Source organism: Parasteatoda tepidariorum, chromosome 5 (assembly GCF_982258835.1).
Source record: "Parasteatoda tepidariorum strain Cologne lab strain chromosome 5, Ptep-v5.0, whole genome shotgun sequence".
NCBI classification, from domain to species: domain Eukaryota; kingdom Metazoa; phylum Arthropoda; class Arachnida; order Araneae; family Theridiidae; genus Parasteatoda; species Parasteatoda tepidariorum.
In genome coordinates this window covers 90,245,261-90,264,063 of record NC_141759.1, presented here as the reverse complement: position 1 = coordinate 90,264,063, position 18,803 = coordinate 90,245,261, and the positions used below count along the sequence as shown (strand labels likewise).

The following is an 18,803-nucleotide window of genomic DNA, read 5'->3' as shown; positions in this document are numbered from 1 at the left end:
AATATTTTGCTTACACAATAAGCCTTTAAATAACTTAACTAATTCTCATCTTCAATGAAATAAGTATCAAAATTTGTTTATTAAAGAGAGCAATAAATATTGAAAGTGGAGCAAACGAGGTATAGCAATTACAAAGTGAAAATATGCATATAGCAATAAATAATTTTTAAAAAAATAGCTAAATGAGAAAAAAGTATCATTGAAATTCATACATTCTTAAGACTAATGAATGTAATAATGTGTAAATATAAATACGCCAATAAATGGCAATTAAAAAAAAAAGACTAAATATTTAAAAATAACAGCTATAAATTACAAATATTTCCAAAGGAAATATAAAAATTTATGCTGAAATATTAGGAAAATAATTAAAAATCCATAAATGAACTGCCAAAACAAAAAAGATAATTAAAATGGTTTTTGTTGGAAATAAATATTTAAGAAACTAAAATGTTTTAATATTAGACAGGTTTTTAAGATTCATTTAGCACATTTTTTAAATGAATTTCTTCATTTTATAGCTCTCAAATAAATTATTGCTCTAACATAATTCACATAATTAATGTATAGTTTGGTTCTGGATCTAGTCTTGGGAGAAATTTACCTTCCTGGAAGACTTATTAATGGAACTAACCCGTATTTGTGTTACACGGAGAGAAAAACTACGAAAACCTCCCACGATTAGCCTGACAGCAAGGGAACTTAAACTCATAATTCCCTGAGGATATTTTATGTCAGAACTGTGGACGGTGTGAGAGACGGTTGCGGAATTCATGCCAACCAGCCATCACTGGGACACGGCTCATAGTACTATATTGATAATAAAGTATTTATATAATTATAAAAAGAATATAATTTTCGATATTCTGAGTTAGTTAAAAAATAACAAATAGTGAGTTGTCATTTATTGACATAACTGATTGATCTGACAATTAATAAATGGAAATGGACTGACCCAAGCCTTGCCAACTCTTCCGGTTTTCCCGGAAGATTTCTTTTTTCATATTTAAAGTGCTAGCAAAATTCATGTTATTTCACTAAACTTTTTGAATTATATTAATAATTATAAATGAGTTTGACCACCACTACATATAAATAATAACAAATATACAAAAAGCATATTAATCCTCACGATAGCGAATTTCATCCTGGTTAAAATAAAAATATCTTTTTGAGTAAAACTGTTTTTCGGTAATTGTTTTACTACCACTTGGAAAATCCATTCTTGAAAAGAATGAATGTTGGCAGGTATGCTGTGATCTAACTCAAAGAGAAAAGGAATATGTAAATGTATTTATTGACAAGGTGAAAGCGTGAATTTTTTCTTACTTTTATGCATATGAGTATTTTCATAAAGTTTTAAGAACTATTAACTCTCTTTAACAGCATTCTTCAATCAAAAGCATCACTGGATATGCCCATAGAATAATAGTTACGTTTTCTAAATAAATAATCCAAAGAAACTGAAGTGATAAGATATTATTTGATTAAAAACTTCATTCGCTTCAAAAATTTACAAATAACAGTGGATTTCCAATGCTCCAAATATGGGAGCCCATTTTCAAGACTTGCCAGACGTGAATAAGAAGAAACAAAAGTAGTTTGAAATAAAAACATAAAATTGCCAAAGAAAAATTAAAAAATAATGGTGAGAAAACAAAACTAGAAAAAAACTTTACATTTTTATTTCAAACCACTTTTGTTTCTTCTCAATGGTATCTGACAAGTCTTGAAAATGGGTGCCTATATTTTGAGCACTTGATACACGTCAACTATTATTTCCAATTTGTAATTTTTTGAAGTGAATGAAGTTTTTAATCTAGTAATAGTCATGTTTATTATAATGTATCAAAACATTTAAAAGATGCAATGAAGTTAAGGCACACAAAGCAATTTTAAAATACAAAATTATAAAGATTGCAAAATATAAATTATATATGAATAAAAAACATTCATTGAACCCCATAATTAAAAAAATATATTAAATCACTTCGTAAACTTGAGATGAAAAAGGTTTAAAAAAATGAATTTAAGCTATATAAAAGTAGATTTGTGCGTTATTTAAAGAAAATGTTAGAGATGATCAATTTTATTGCTTAATATTTCCAAAAATTTTCTAAATAAAAACTATAAAGGCACATGATTTTGTCTTAAATTGGGTATAATTGATAATAATAAAAAAAATTCATCAGTTATGAATTAAACTTATTTTTATACTGGATCACGAGTGCTCTTGCTTTTAATTTTGTATTTAAAATTAGAAAATTACTTAGATAAACAAAAATTTTAATAATTCATAATGTGAGAATTAAAAAATTTTTAAATGGTGGTAAAAATCCAAAATAAATTTAAATTTATAAAAGTAGACTTCATGAATATATGAATAACTAATAACATTGTTCATTTAGAAACTTAACTTTATTGCTGAAAATTATATCACAGCAGAGCAATAAAGAATATGTCAAAAAATACTGCATTTTGAATATATTCGTTTATAACAAGTTTAAAGAAGCTGTTTTAAAACAATAACTCTTTTAATAAAATAACATTATAATAAATGATTTAATAAAAAATTTAATAATCATAACTATGATTAAGGCTTTCAGAAGTTGAAAATTGCAATGTAGAACAAGAGAATACAGAAACATGATATGTTGTATTACACATGTAAAAGAATACACATATTCATTGTTATAATTTAGCAATAAAATTATGTAGCTAACAGCAAATATTTTCAGATTCTTTGTATAATTATAGCATATCAAAAAAGAAAATAATTATTGGACAATATTTTCTGTTAAATTCACAATATTTATATAAAAAATAGAAAGATTCAACAAGCACATGACAATAAAGCATTAAAATTCATTACATCAAAATTTAATCATTTATTATGTAAAATATCTCTCTCATTTAATATAACACGAATAGAATTATCAGAAAATATACATTTGAAAAATGTAACAATTTGTAAATTTTTTTTCAAAAACAGACATTGAAATGACACTTTTTCGTTAATCATTTGATTATTATTCATCAACAATGTTGGAACTAAAATATTTAAGTAATATTATCACTTAAATATAAAAACTAACACATTTAAAGCATATATTTAATACAAAATACGATATTCAGAATTGTATAAAATGTATTAGTGATTAGATAAATGCAATTTTTGAGTTTGTGATTACATAAAATGTACAAGGAATGCGTCAAAAAAGCATAAATAAAGTATCAAAAATGTTCTGACTGATCTGGAATAGGGCCAGTACATACTGAACAACATTTTTGTAAATCTGGTAGAACCTGCAAATACAAAGAACAAAAAACAATCAAATTAGAAAAATTAGATTCAAGCAAAATATAACACAGTGAGATGCAGATTCAAAAATGAATTAACATAAACATTGCAACTAATAATTTCAGATTCTGTACCATCAGGTTCACCTAAATTTCTAATTTAATATCATACTTTATTTTTGCTAAATGAAATTCAACAATTTCTATCACTTTACACAGTGTTTTCATCACAGAAAAAAAAGGGGTGAGAATTTCTCACCCTTTCTCAAAAACCGGGTGAGATTTCAAAAAGTTAAGTGAGATTTCTAAAAACTAAAAAAACACAAAAACTCTTGAAAAAAAAAATTATTTCTTTAATTATAATACATTTTTAACGTCTTCTATTTTTTAAGGCATTGAATATTTTTGGTGCATCATCATAGAAGATTTTGCCTTTACAAGGTATTGGTCCATCTTACATAAGTGCATAAAAAATTTGAATGTCTTACATGAAGAAACCTTACCTACGGTAAACGCGTGGTTGCAGAGAAATGTGTTCTGAAAGGGGTTCCTTGATTGTGTTCTGTTGTTCGATAAGGTTCTGAACAATACTGGTAAATAGGGCAGCTAGATAATGGGGCAGACGTTGAAAATGATGAAAGACCAGGAAGAAAAGTGAAACCGATTTTATTCTAAATGGCGTTATTCGAAGCTTTTTCCAAAATGCGAGAAATTGGCGAATTTTGAAATTGATTTATAGAATGCGCAAATTTCTCGCGGTAATAATTTTTTAATGCGAGAAAAGAAAAAATATGCGAGATTCTCGCTTTCTCGCGCTGTAGTGAAAACACTGCTTTACAGCACCATAGGTATTTTCTACAGAAATATCTTCCTAATTTTAAAATTTCAAGCATTATTTTTACATTAAGTAATCTAAACAGTTTGCAATAAAATATACGCTTTATTTTTAAAACTATCTAGTCTTGGGAATTTATAACTTGAATAGCTAACAATAAAACAATTCAGTAATGTTAAAAGGATCTAGTCTTAGGAATTGAGGAGAAATTAGTAATATTAAAACAAATATAGTTTGTCTACCGTTAAGAACTTCAGCGTCACAAAGTCTGAGGTCGTCTGCTGCTATGGAAACAAGAATAGTGCATTTCAGGAAGGGTAGCTTCTCTTCACTCTATGGCTAACACAATAAACCGAAGAAAAAGATTCCGTTTCTCTTGCCAACCCAATTTCCTAAACATTGACCCCACACACCCACTTGAAATAGTTATACCTTGTTACCATATTCACCGTCACGGGTCTAGACAAATGGCTAGGGGAGTTCTTACTTTAGACAAACTATTGTGCAAATATTATATATTTGTAAACAAATGGAATGACACAATGAATTATTCTCTTTAGTATAACCCTCAATACAGTATAAAGATCCATGAAGTCTCATTAGCTATTCAATAAATGTAAAGTTATTTTAATACCCATTAAAACATATGCACGGAACTATTTATTGCAATAGGACAACCAAAATTTAGTAATTTAATTTAGCAAAAGTTTCCAAAAAATTAATTAAATCATTTTTTATATATATATTACGGAAGATCTTGAATTTCTTTAGAATAAAAGAAAAGTGACCTAGATTATAATCCTAGAAAGCTGTGATTTTAGGCCAAAAACTTAGTAAAATATAAAAAAAATCACTTTATGTAGTGTGTCTACCATTAAAAAAATACAATTCCAAATCAATAGTATAATTCAATAGTCTGCAAAAATTTGTACTTATAGTGTACAGTAAAATTATAAATTTAATCTTGTTAGAAAATTTTACTGTTTTTGTGAAATTGCCAACTTGGTTGGTTTATTTTCAAGTTAAAATTTAATCCTTGCAACCATTTTGGCATAGTTTTTTTTTTCTTTCCTAATCTAAAACGGTGGCCTTAAGCTAGCAGATTATTTTTAATGCATTTCCCTCCAAAAAAGTATTATTTTAAAAGGTAAATTTAAGGTATAAAAAAATTCTAGTTTTTATTAGATAAGAATTATAGTATTTTTATGCACTGAAGATATAGAGAGGTCTGTATGCATGCAAATTTGTATACATAATTTTTTTTTAAAAAAAAAAAATTTCATTGAAAAAGACACAAAGAAAAATTTCAACTTTATCATAAATGTTAGTGGTTACACAATTGTTGGCAATTATTATTTATATACACTCCCAGCCTTTTATTTTTAAAGGGCGTGGTAAAAATAAAGAATTTATTTTCATCAGCAAATGACATGGACTGGCCTCTGATCTGCTACTCTTTCCTGGCTTATAAACAGTATAACTGTTCAGTATGTATATTGCTGTAGATATATGAAAATAACCACTAGCCATGTGGAGAGTCAACAATAACTGTAGCAACTTAAATTAAATAAACAATCGACCACTTCTTTCCATCGTTCTATTTTTCCTTGAAAATCATTTAATGATAAATGTAGAAAAATATTCTGTAAAACACAATTAAGAGTCCAAAGTTGCTTAAATATCAAACTTTGCCATTCAAAATTTTGACCTTTCAGAATCCATTAATTTATAGAGAAAATATTTAAGTGGAAGTTGTAATGTATACATACAAAGTTGTAACATATGCATTAAATATATTTTACCCCCTAAATATTTTTAAATAAAGTTCTTTAAAGTCAAAATGTTAAACTAAATTTTGCCACATATTTATATGATTTTTATTGTTCAAAGCCAAAGATTATTTCTCGTAAAAAATTTTTTAAAAATATATAATTTAATCCAATAAAAAAAAAGTGTGCAAAAAGAGGCTATTAAATGAAAACGACGAATCGATGTCCGTGTGTCTAAAAAAAGTGTCTACTAAGTTATTAGTGTCTACATGCCACTGGCTACTGACGGAAAATTTAAAATTTCAGGTCTACCTTACCAAGCAAGTCCTAAAGTTTTGATTCAAATTTATAATCGAACCAATGATCTTCAGTTATCCAGCAGTTAAGAAGTTTAAATAAAATGCATTAAAAATATGTTATATGGAAAAAATTATGTTATCATACACATACATATTATATATGTTTAAACAATTAATATTCATACCTCAGCTACTTAAAATTAAAATATATATAAAGCAATTAATAGTCATTAAGTAACATAAATAATTAATATTTATACCTCAGCTATTTCAGGTCGCTTCTTTTTTGCTCTGGTAAGACAAAAATTTGCTATTTTATGTAACTCCATAGCAGGTTCAATTTTCCAAATAACTTTTTTGTCAAGCATTGTTGAAATATCATCACAGTCTTCCATAAAAGTTGTCTAAACCAAAAATAGTGTTCCAATTATTTCATAAGAACTTTTTAGAATATTTCAAGACTACAAACTTGACTAACTTTATTAAAAGCTTACAAAAAAGAAGGAAAAAAAAAGAGTGAAAGTTTCTGATTATGCAAACTATTAACTTTTTAATTATTCTATTAAACAGATAAATTTAAAAAGATCTTTGACATGAAAAAAATTATTTCTAAAATAATTCAATGCTAAGACCAGAGATGCCAACACCTCCGGATTTGGTAAAAGTTTTTAAAAAACGGTAGAGCACTACAAACAAATTTGCAGATTCTGGTCAATTTTTTTAACTGTTTAAAAGACTCAACACGGCATTACTATAACAAAGTGGCTTAATCACATAAGCCTTTCAATTATTTAGATGTAGTGGAGAGTTAAAACCCAGTACACCAAATTTACTAAACCAAGAATCATACGTTAAAGACTACCACTCGCAAATGTTTATCTGCTGTCCGGAGCAAGTTGGCATCTCTGGTTAAGACTTGTAATCAAAATTTTCAATCATTAAAAATACAAAACAGAAGTAATGAAAAGAAAAATTTCATCATTTCAAATTTGCTACAGCACTGTTTAAGCTTTAAAGCAGTGTTCCCTAACCTTTTTATCACCACGGACCTGTCAATGCTTGATAATTTTACTGTGGCCTGCTGGGGGGGGGGGGGGACGTTGATTGTTTATATTTTAGATTATTTTGATTTATTAATTTTAATTTAATTGTATTTAAACATGCCCTTAAAATAAAATACAGTTACACCAAAAAATAAACATAAAGTGATTTAACATTTTAACTTACTAGAACGTTAAATCATTGAGTTAGATCGAGAGAGAAGTCGAAGTTCTTCATTAGTTTCAATGTAAATTCCGCGCTGAGCTTTTGTGTTTAAATTATGATACTTACAGTTATGATGATTGATTTTTTTAAAATTAAAACTAATTGAAAGAGAAAATAGTTGCGGTAGTTTTCTTCTTTTTTTCTTTTCTTTTTCTTTTACAAACTTTAAAAACTTTGTTACTACCTTCGGGGGCCCCTTTTTTTTAAATAAATAAAATTTTAATGGAACGCAAATATTTTTAATTTAGGGTATAAACCTAGGATTTTAAATTCAGTTTCAATGAAATGGACGGCACAGTACCATTTGACCCACAGCCCGGTACCGGTTGCGGAACACTGCTTTAAAATAATCATTAAAAGGGAAAAATTATATTATTTTACATTATATGTATACTTAAGATAAAAATGCTAAGAAAGCTAGAAAAAAGGAAAAACTATAGAAATATTAATATATATATATTTAAAATAATAGCTTACTAAATCTCTATCTTCCCGATTGACATCATATGGTGGCAGTCCAGTCAGTAATTCTAGTAATACCACTCCAAAACTAAATGTATCCAACTTTGTTGATACATCTCCATTAAATGCTTCTCGTGCCATGTAAACGGAAGTTCCAACTACATTTGCTGTAACAGCAACAGTTGATGATGCTATACTATCTCCAATCCTTACCAAACCAAAATCTCCTATTTTTGGGGAGAAGTTGACATCAAGCAAAATATTTGCACTGAAATATAATTTTGTATAAATATCACATAAAAAAAACATATAAAAAGTCACACAATAGTGTCATAAAATAATAAAAAGTATATAACAAATTACATACAAGCAAATGTTTATTCAAATAGCTTATTTTTTATCCATTTAATACTGTTCTGTTTCTACATGGAATGCTACCAGCACATAATAATATTTTATACCATTCCAGTTATAAACACAGGTAGATTAGCAGCCATTATAAATTCCAAAAAAAAAATGCCATTCCCAAAAAAAATGCAGAGGATATTGCTTGAATTTAAGAATTTGTTTCAATTTCTATTTGAAATTTAAGATGCCAACTAGCTTTCTACAAATTTCATACAAAATACTATCAGTGGCTCCCAATTTTTTCGGTTTTGGAACCCTAAATAAGCAACCATCTTTCGGTGGAACCGCTACTTTAAATGAAAAGGAAATTGTGAACGTTATAATCTATAAAAGATTATATTTAATTACAGCAAAGATTTTTTCATTTTATCATTAATAATATTAAATTAGATTTTGTGTCTGACTGTTAAATTGGCAGTCTTTGTGCTATATCTAGTCCAGGTATGAATTTTCTTCTCATGCATATACATAAGGTGAGAAAGATATAAATAAGCCAAATTATTAGTTACTTCAAAATGATAACTTAAAATAATGGTAATAAGCATTGAAAATGGTTATCATAAAAACATGTTTTTTTATTTGAGAATTTAGTTAATTTGAATTGAAAAGCACAATAGAGGATACTAATGAAATATTTTATAACCGACTTTTTCTTCATAATTTGTTGAAAATATTGTAATTGGAAATTTTATTTATTTTTCTTTAAAAAATGCAATTTCTATTTCATTGGTATTTTACTTGAAATAATTTCATAAAAGCGACTGAAATATTAAATAAATTATAAGTTATAGGCGGGGTCTAAATAAAATCAGAGGTATCAAAACTCATCACTGGCTATAAGAAGTGCTTACTCCTTGAACCTCTTTTACTCTTCCACGGAACCGTAGGGTTCCAAGTAACACCATTTGGGAACCGCTGGCTTATACAACACTCACAAAATACAAAACATCATAACAAGGGGAAAAGAATAACACTTAAAAATGAAAAGAACATTTAACAGGGACATAGTCAAAGCTGGAGAAGGTCTGAAGATAATGCTGCTAGATGGCGCTCCACTAACAGTTTTGTCAGGAGTCTTTGCCATGGTGTTCTTTATTATTCAAAAATTAATGTTTCTTTCTTCTCCTTCTTCTATTTTTTTTTTTTTTTTTTTTGTATGTGCCCAAATCTACTTTCTAGAAAGTATCTCTTCTTGAATCAAATACAACACTGAATACCCAATAATTTGATAGCAAATTTGTTTTAAGAAGGTTGTTTTCGAGAAAAAAAAATCTTGTGTGTAATAACTAAAATAATTTCTATACTGGATCCACAGAAGATTTCATCTGAGTATTGTGTGTGCCTTGATATATATTTTTTTTTCAAGAGAGTTTTTGTTCCATAACATTGAAATGTCAGAATTAGTTTATCTCAAACTGTATATTGAATAAAAATTAGTAACATGAGACACAAAAAAATATTAAATAATTATCTGACATTTCTTTTGACATTAAATTTACAAAAGAATTTGACTAGTAATTCCAATAATTTCACATCATTGATCAATCTGATTATTGCATGAATACATTACATTTTAAGCTAAAATTGTCTTGAGTGACATGAAAATTTTGCGAAACAATCATTAATATACACTTTTAGAACCAAATTTCAGCTCAAATTCAACCTATTTCTGACCGAAAATAGGCTTTAAACATTACCAATTTATTCTGGTTTAAAACAAAAGGGATATATTTTAATAAACTTTTCATCAAGTTTAAATCTCAATTTTAAACATTTATGTATGTTTAAAAATACTAAGCAGTACCAGATTTCAGTAAATCATCTTTTGCACATTTGTGAATTTCTGGGCAGTTTTAAGCATTTTTGCAGTTATTCAAGTATTATCTACGCACTAAGAGAGGAATTTTGCATTTTGCTGAAGGAAGGTAATGAGCATTAGCAATGCTTACTAGGACAAAAAACTGATAAATTTAAAAAAATATTTAGTTTAAAATTTTTTTTAAAGTAGGAATAATTTGCTTAGTTTCAGCTGATAATGGTGTAAAGGAGGTCCAGATGAAAATATGCTCATGGTCTTTTTAACTATATATAATAATTTAAAAAATAGAAAGAGTATATGCTACATGGTCATGTAATAAAACTGTTTTTAAGTCAAGAAAAAAAAAATAACCTTTTGATATCCCTGTGCACCATTGGTTCTGTTCCAAAAGTATGCAAATGGTTGATTCCCAAAGCAGATTCATATGCTATCTTCATACGGGTTTCAAATGATAAAGGTATCGTTTTTCTCTAAAAAGAAGCATCGTTATTTTAAAAATATACTTCAAAAATTTAAATAAATTAGGGATTAAAAATTATTTTTTCACCACTATACAAATATTTTCATGATAAACATATCCAAAAAGATTGCTGCATGATTAAATTATAATAATACATTAAATAAGTTAATGAATTAAGTTTTGATATCAATAAAAAACTACAGCAATAGAGATGTACCGAGTTTTAAAATTTTGCTAGGTCTGGGTACCCGACTAGGTATTTTAACATGCAAAGCAATATAAACATCGTATAATATTTAATCAAACAAATAATTTACATGACATAGCTCCTAGAAAATTTATCACATGCTATATACGATTATATAAATGTAAAAATAAAAACATTTAATTATAAATAAAAAGTTTTTAGTTTTACATTTTAAAAGGTTTCAAAAATAAAATTTAAGATGACTGCTTAGATGCATAATGTGATTAACCCAAGACTCTGACATGAAGCCGAAGCATCTGGTAATAGTAGACTTCACCTGTTAATAGTGGAGTTTTTAATTTGATTTAATTAAATCTTAGCAATCATTTATCTATGTAGCTTCTATTAAACACAGTATATTTTAAAAATATTTTTATAAAATAACTACATATTAAAGGAAATATGGTTTAAATATCAGGGTTTATTTTTTATTCATCCGATAACTATAAATGCAGTTTATGTGCAATGAGATCGACCTTAATACAGCTTCTTAATTTCAACATTCGGTAAAATATTCCAATTTATTACCAATGTTGAGCAGAAGATTTATACAGTGGTGTTTGGATTCTATCTCTATGCCCTAGTAATTTTGAACCTCCAAAAGATAAAATAATTCCTAGATCAAGCAACAAACAAGGAGCAAGTTTGCTTTAGTGAAAAAAAAATTTCTGCGACACTAATGCATATTCTGCGAAACTAATGCAATACTAAAAAACCTCCCAAGATAATCTTGACGAAGTAAGACAGGCTAGAAGTTGAATTTATTGATTAGAAACATAGCAAACTGGCAAATTAGAAACATGCTTTCTAGTAAACATTAGCTAAAAGTTACCGATGGTCAATTATATTTATAGCAGCGTTTTCACTACAGCGCGAGAAAGCGAGAATCTCGCATATTTTTTTCTTTTCTAGCAATAAAAAATGATAAACGCGAGAAGTTCGCGCACTCTATTAATCAATTTCAAAATGCGCGAATTTTGGAAAAAATTTCGTCTTTTGCCATTTTGAATAAAATCCGCTTCACTTTTCTTCCTTGATCTTTCATTATTTTGAACATCGGTTCTTGTTATCTAGCTTCCCTATTTACCAGTATTGTTCAGAACCGGTGCGAACAGCAGAACACCACCCCCCTCCCGAACCACAGAACCCCTGTCAGAACACATTTCTCTGCAACCACGTGTTCACCGTAGGTAAGGTTTCTTCGTGTAAGACGTTTACATTTTTTGTGCATGAATCTAAGATGGACAAATACCTTGTTCAGGCGACATCTTCTACTCCGTAGTGGACAAATGAAAATTAAACAAATGTCGGTAGAAACGGTCAAAGCTAAACAAATACAAATATTTTTTAGCCAAATAAATATAATAGCTGATGAAAAAGTAGATATAGAACATTTTCCATATGATGATGCAGCAAAAATATTCAATTAGAAGGTGTTAAAAATGTATTATAATTGAAGAAATAATTTTTTTCCAAGTCTATTCGTGTTTTTTTTAATTTTTAGAAACCTCAATTAACTTTTTGAAATCTCACCCTGTTTTTGAGAAAGGGTGAGAAATTCTCTCCCATTTTTTTTTCTGTAATGAAAACACTGATTTATAGGCTTCTTTTCAATCGAAACACTAATCAATTTATACTGCAAATGTAATAAAGTGCTTCGAAATGAATTTTTCTTCCCCTTTTCTTGCTTTTTTCTTGAGATGAGAGAAATAAAAAGGCTTCGTTGTTTTAAAAATAAAAACTACAATAAAAAAATTTATTTATCTTTTTTTTGTTAAATTTGTCAGTTTTAACATGCAATTTTGTTTATTTTAACATGTGCTTGTATTTACTTAAAAATTAATTTGTAATGATGCTTAAATAGTAAAAACAGTATTTGGACAATTAATGAGCAACTTGTAAGAAAATATTTGTGTTTCGTTCTCTATTCTTCTTCCATGAAATGCTAAGCTTACAAACCTAAATTAAAATTCTGTACTAGAGTGAAATATGTTACGCATAAACCAATTGTTTCCTTTTGAATATAAAGAAACATATAGATTTTCAAAACTACAATTATTTTTATGAATAGTTTTAAGGGTACTACAATTCTGAATACGATTATGTTGAACATTAATGAGTGTTATCCGGCTCTGGATACCCATTAAATTTGGCCAGATCTGGTTCTTGAGACTAAAAACCAGAACCATGTAAAAAATAATGAAAAAAATTTGGCTACGTAATAGCTGGGCACTCAATGGAAAGGAAAACAGTACAGAACCCGTTATTAGGAAATCAGAAAACCAAAAAACCGGAACAAAATTCGATAAATTTTCCGACATTCTTAAAAAAAAAATTTTTTTTTTCCTCATAAGATTTTAGGATTTTTCTTTCTTTTTTGAAAGATGTTTATCTTACCATCATTTTGGAAATAATCATTACTTCATCGTTTTTTTTTTCTTTTTCAGATTATTTCCGAATATTTTTTTTTTAGTTGGGTTTAAACAATAAAAAAACGGCTTTTTGTAGAGATTCAGAAAACCGGAAAAATCAGTTATCTGGGATAGCGATGGTCCCGATCGTTCTGGATAATGGGTTCCCTACTGTAATTATATTTATACCCTGATATAACAAACTTCTATGTAAACCGAATTTTGCGATTTAACAGATCTTCTTTTTTCCTAAATTAATACAAAAAGCCCTATTCATAATACCTAACAATAATTCCTAATTATAAACCCCTAATTATCAAATTATTTCAGCAGGAAAAAAAATTCTTTTTTCTCTTTAAACAAATTTTTTTTTTGACACTAGGACATTTTTAAAAAAGTCTAAGTAGATACAAAACCTTGTAGCTATTCTTTGGCATTAGCCAGTTTGTAAAATTCAACAACAGAAAGTCACTTACAAAAAAATTATGACAACAGTGAACGAAAATGCAATGAAAAGCCAACTTTTTAGCATGATTAATATTTTATAACAAAATTTTGAAACATTGGTATGCATGTTTCTAAATATACAACTGAAACACGGTTTCAAAAAGTAAGAATTCAAGGCTTACAATTGGAATAAACTAATAATTTAAAATTCACTGTATTTTTGGCTGCTTTTGGCTCATGAATATTTTGTTTGGTTGTACATAAGGGCTATCCCATAAGGTAAAAGCAAAAATTTTATTTAGTTTATGAGTTGGATCCAGTATTTCAAATAATAATGATTTAATAAATAAAAAATTTAGTTCAAATTAATTTATTAATACTATATTAAAACCCGTTTGACAGTATATTAAAACAGAAATCCATTTAAAAACTGAAATAAAAAACATTTTCAACACTCAAACAATTGTAATGTCTGCTTTTTCCTTTTTTTAATATAATCCATCTTAAAAAAAGAAATCAATTGTAGCTTACAAGGCAAGCCAATCTGTCTTGTAATGAACCATTTTCCATGTATTCATATACAAGGCAACATTCAGAACCAGTCAAAGAACAACCTAGCAGTGGCAGAAGGTTTTTGTGTTTAAATCTGAAAAATAAAAAGCAAATCTGAACAAACAATTTTTAAAACAACAAAAGTATATTACATGGTTGATATCAGGTGGCTTTGACACTTAGTACTATGTACAATGTCTCAAATGAAAAATAAATAAATAAATAAATAAAACATAAGAGAAGACACTTCAATCCAATGCTTCACAATGTGAAATGACAAGGTTCTCACTTATTTCAGAAAACAAATTCTCTGACTTTTCCAGGTAATTTAAAAAAACTTCAATAATATTTCAAAAGAATATTTTATCTATACCATGCAATTTTTCTTTGAAAAAATTTTAAATTTTTTTTGTCAAATGTCAAATAATAGAAATTGAGAGTAAAAAAATATCATTGAATGAGAATGGAAATATGGAAAAGTTTTATTAAAATGTGAGATTTTACAACAAATAATTTTAATAATGTTAGAATTATTTAAATCAAATTTAAATAACTGATTACTGTAAGTCTGGTTATTTTCAAGGTATCATATATAAACTTTAAAAGTTTTTGTCAAAAAAAAATGCAACTTTCCCTGACTTTTTTCTTCCTTTTGAATCAAAATAAAATTCCCTGACAATAAGAGTTTTTCTCTGTTCTCCCTGACACGTGGGCAAGATGAGATAGAAAGATGTCAAAAATTAACCATTGGAAAACTTTTGTGTTAGATGGAACAAAAAGAAGCCCAAAAGCTAAATAATAACAAACACATAAATTACTAATTTAAAATAACAAATACGATGTGTTTACAAAAAAAACTGCATAATTTTTTTAAAATTGAACATGTAATAATTTTTTATTCTAATGTTATGGGCGATATTCTCGTATTTCGTTGGAGGGAAATGCACAAATTATTTACTTCTTTGCATTTTGTGAATAATCATCACAATAAAAAATTATTAAAAATAATAAAATCTGTAGTAGTAATTACCGAAAAAAAAAGGATTGACGACAAAATCACGCGAATCGTATTTTATGAATAACCTACATAAAATATCGGATTTAAAAACTGTGGAGAAACTAATAGCAATAACTGCCAAAAATTCGATAGAATTATTACCTTAAAAAATAAATACTCAGATGCACGAATCGAATTTTCCATATTGTTGAAAATATATAGGGATGCTTAAAAGCCATGTGAAAATCAATATCAATAAGTGCTGAAAATACAAACGAAACATTACACCAATTTACAATACCATCGGCATAAATTGAGTGTGCTGAGAAGTGATTATCTAAATGCATGATTCAAATATTACGTGCAAATTTCTGTAAAAAAAAAAGTATAATTTTTTACTTTTCAAAAAAAAAAATCTTTCCACAAAACCTCTTTAAATTTCTGCGACAGTGCTGCCGTGTCCCTGCGATTCAGCCACGGGGTCCTGCATATCAATTAAATTGTGAAATAATATGTAACTGTGGCCATGAACAACAAATAACAAAACTGGTAATTTAAAAAGAAAGCCTTGTCCATACTTCAAACTATACTGGGTACAACAAATTATCTTTTCTGAAATTTATTTACTAACACTTCTGGGGGAGAAAAACAATCAGTTGACGAAACATTTAACTCATAGTATACAAAACATACCACAATAAGGTGGTTAAATAACCTTACAGGGTGCATAGCCAAATTATTCAACAAAAAATAAGCACCTTTAAAGCACTTTCCAAGCACTCAAAAAACATTTGTAAGCACTTTAAAAAAAATATCATAACTAGGCAGGGTTGGCAAGTTTTTGACTATTGACGGTTTTATCTTGTTTTAACAATCATGTCAAAAAACAAAAAAAAACTTTTGGCATTGTTTTTGACAATTGTCAAAAATCATGTAAAACGAATGGCGTTTTTATATGCAGCGGACTGGCAATACGCCAAAACAGATTGAGGTTGAATTAATTGTGAAAATTTTGAACAGAAAAATCTGCACTGTGTCTTTTTGCATAATTTGTAGCAAAAATCAATATGGTAAAAGAAAAATTAAGCACTTATTAAAAACACCCAATGAAAAAAGCACCTTTAAGAGCTATTAAAAAACAAAAATAAGCACCTTTAAGAACTTTTAAAAATGCTATGCACCCTGCTTTACTAAGAAAAACAAAAAATATTTACCTTGAAAGAATATTCAATTCTGTAAAAAATTGTTTATCAACATTATTCTTTAATTTCTTTATGGCTACTATTTTATCAGAAACTTTTCCTTGAAATACCATTCCATAAGTACCTTCTCCAATTTTACTGCCATTTCTTTCAGAGAAATTCATGGTAGCTTTAGCCAATGCTTCAAATGGATATACTGTAATTCCATCAAGATTGAATTCTTTTAACATCCTATCAACACAGTTTAGCTCTGAAGCTAGAGCATTTTTATTTTCGATATTTATAATGGTTTCCAATTCTTCAGTTTCAATGTACGTTTCAGGAATATTATCTAAAATGAGAAATATAACAGAAAAGAAGGGGTGAAAACAAGAAATAGTGCCTGAGTTCGAAAATACCGCATCAAAAACTCATTAAATAGTCTAAGCAAAAATAAAATAATAAGTAAAAACTGAATAATAACAATAACAAATGAATAAATATATGTTTCATGAAGAAATAAAATGGACAGAAATATTCCCCTTAGGTTTCTTCTATAAAATATGTTTTCGCCCTTACAAAATATAAATTTATGAGGATGCCTTTGTAATTCTTCAGAGGAAAAGGCTCACATTGTAAAAGTATCACATAGGTAGCAGCTGTTCCAAATAAATTGCCAAGTTTTGGCGACTACCAAGCAGCGGCGTGAAGAAATTAAATAGACAGAAATATTCCCCTCAGGTTTCTTCTATAAAATACATTTTCTGCTTCACAAACTATAAAAGTTAGTACATAACTATATTTTTTGTTTCAAATATTCATAACTACAATGCATGAAAAAATATTAACTTTTTTTTTATAAATTTCTTAAACCTATTTAAATATAAAAATTGCAATTATTTTTTTGGAAATTGTGAGCACTAAAATAAAATAATAATACATTTTCGGATAGAAGTTTGTACTACTTTTCGTAAATTTACGTCACGATATTAAATTTAAAATTTCTAGAGAATAAAAACTGTTTGATAAAAAATAAGAAATATACAAAAATAGATAAAAACTGAAACTTAATTAATCTGTCTAATTCCTAGTTAAAACCAAAGCATTTTTAATATAATCAAGATAAAAATCTTAAAAAAAAACATTTTCTATAAATATCTGTTAGCAGAGCAAAAATAAGGTTTAATAGTTACTTTTCAGAAATTGAGTCTTCACAAAATGGACAGCTCTCAAAAGATTTGCTTCATTCAAATAAAATAACAGATTTTTTATATTAGGTTGACTTTTTCCATATGTGCCCCAATGTTCCAATAAGGCTTCAGCTGGATTTTTTCCACATTTTCTTTTATCATCTAATAACCTGAAAGGGAATATAACACAATCTTAACACTTGATTAAATAATTATAGGATAATGAGTAGAAGCAATTTATCCAACCAGTAGGCAATAAAAAAAGTGCATTGATTAAAAAAATAAAATAATTTTGATGAAAGATTTTTAAAGAGTAGTTGATTATAAAAACAGAAAAAAATTCTATTTTAACTATGTAATTTATCACCACTATAAAAATAAAAAGCTTAGTAACAAATTTTAAAATAGGCAAAACATTTCTTAATAAAAATTAAATTTTAAGAAGGTCAATATAAGATATTAATAATCATATAGATTATGCATTCTAACTAGTTCATTATATTACAAAAACAGATCTAGTCATTGATAAGTTGAAATGATTATTAATGATACGAGTATAATGAGTACATTAATAACACAAACCTAATATTGTCAGTGTCATAAAGAAAATAGCTGGGATTATCAGGATCACGAATAACTGCAGCTAAATCTCGCCAACTATCATTAAGAAGTAAAATTGCTGAAAGTTGATTTATTTCCCCTAATTTTAAATGCCTCAATTTAGTTTCAAGATCAAGTACTACATTAATACAAGAATTCATGATCATATTCGTTAAAACCTAATTAAAATTTAGGGTTAATTTCTCTTAGATTAGTCGATTCATATCTAATATTGTTCGATAATTTTCCATGGGAAGTAAATATTTTGCGATCTTCGAAAGTAACAACAAAACAATCGTCGCAAAATGTATAACCGAACCGTCTGCACTGTTTCACTTTCAATATTAGTAGTTGCCATCGGCGAAATGTAAAAAAACATGGAAAAGTTTTTAAAAAAAGAAGAAGAAAAAAACGTACGAAAACGAAACTAATTAAAAACAGAAACATTAACACATTTATTTAAAACGTCTATGCAAATGAGGTACTTATTGTCAAAAACTAGAATTTAATAAACTTTATTCCAATTTAAATTTGAAGACATTTTTTTGAAAAAATATTTA

General features: G+C 27.4%; 1 protein-coding gene across 1 annotated transcript; it reads right to left on the bottom strand.

Moving 5' to 3' along the window:
• Positions 1-1,464: 1,464 nt before the first annotated feature.
• On the bottom strand, positions 1,465-18,592 carry LOC107439900 (interleukin-1 receptor-associated kinase 4). Its single transcript, XM_016052644.5, has 8 exons — positions 18,226-18,592; positions 17,647-17,813; positions 16,487-16,805; positions 14,255-14,369; positions 10,510-10,628; positions 7,947-8,199; positions 6,464-6,607; positions 1,465-3,306 (listed from the first exon to the last, which is right to left on the bottom strand). Exons 1-8 carry the CDS (start codon positions 18,408-18,410, stop codon positions 3,235-3,237), a joined length of 1,374 nt encoding a protein of 457 aa, XP_015908130.3. The 5' UTR covers positions 18,411-18,592; the 3' UTR covers positions 1,465-3,234.
• Between the last annotated feature and the right edge of the window lie 211 nt (positions 18,593-18,803).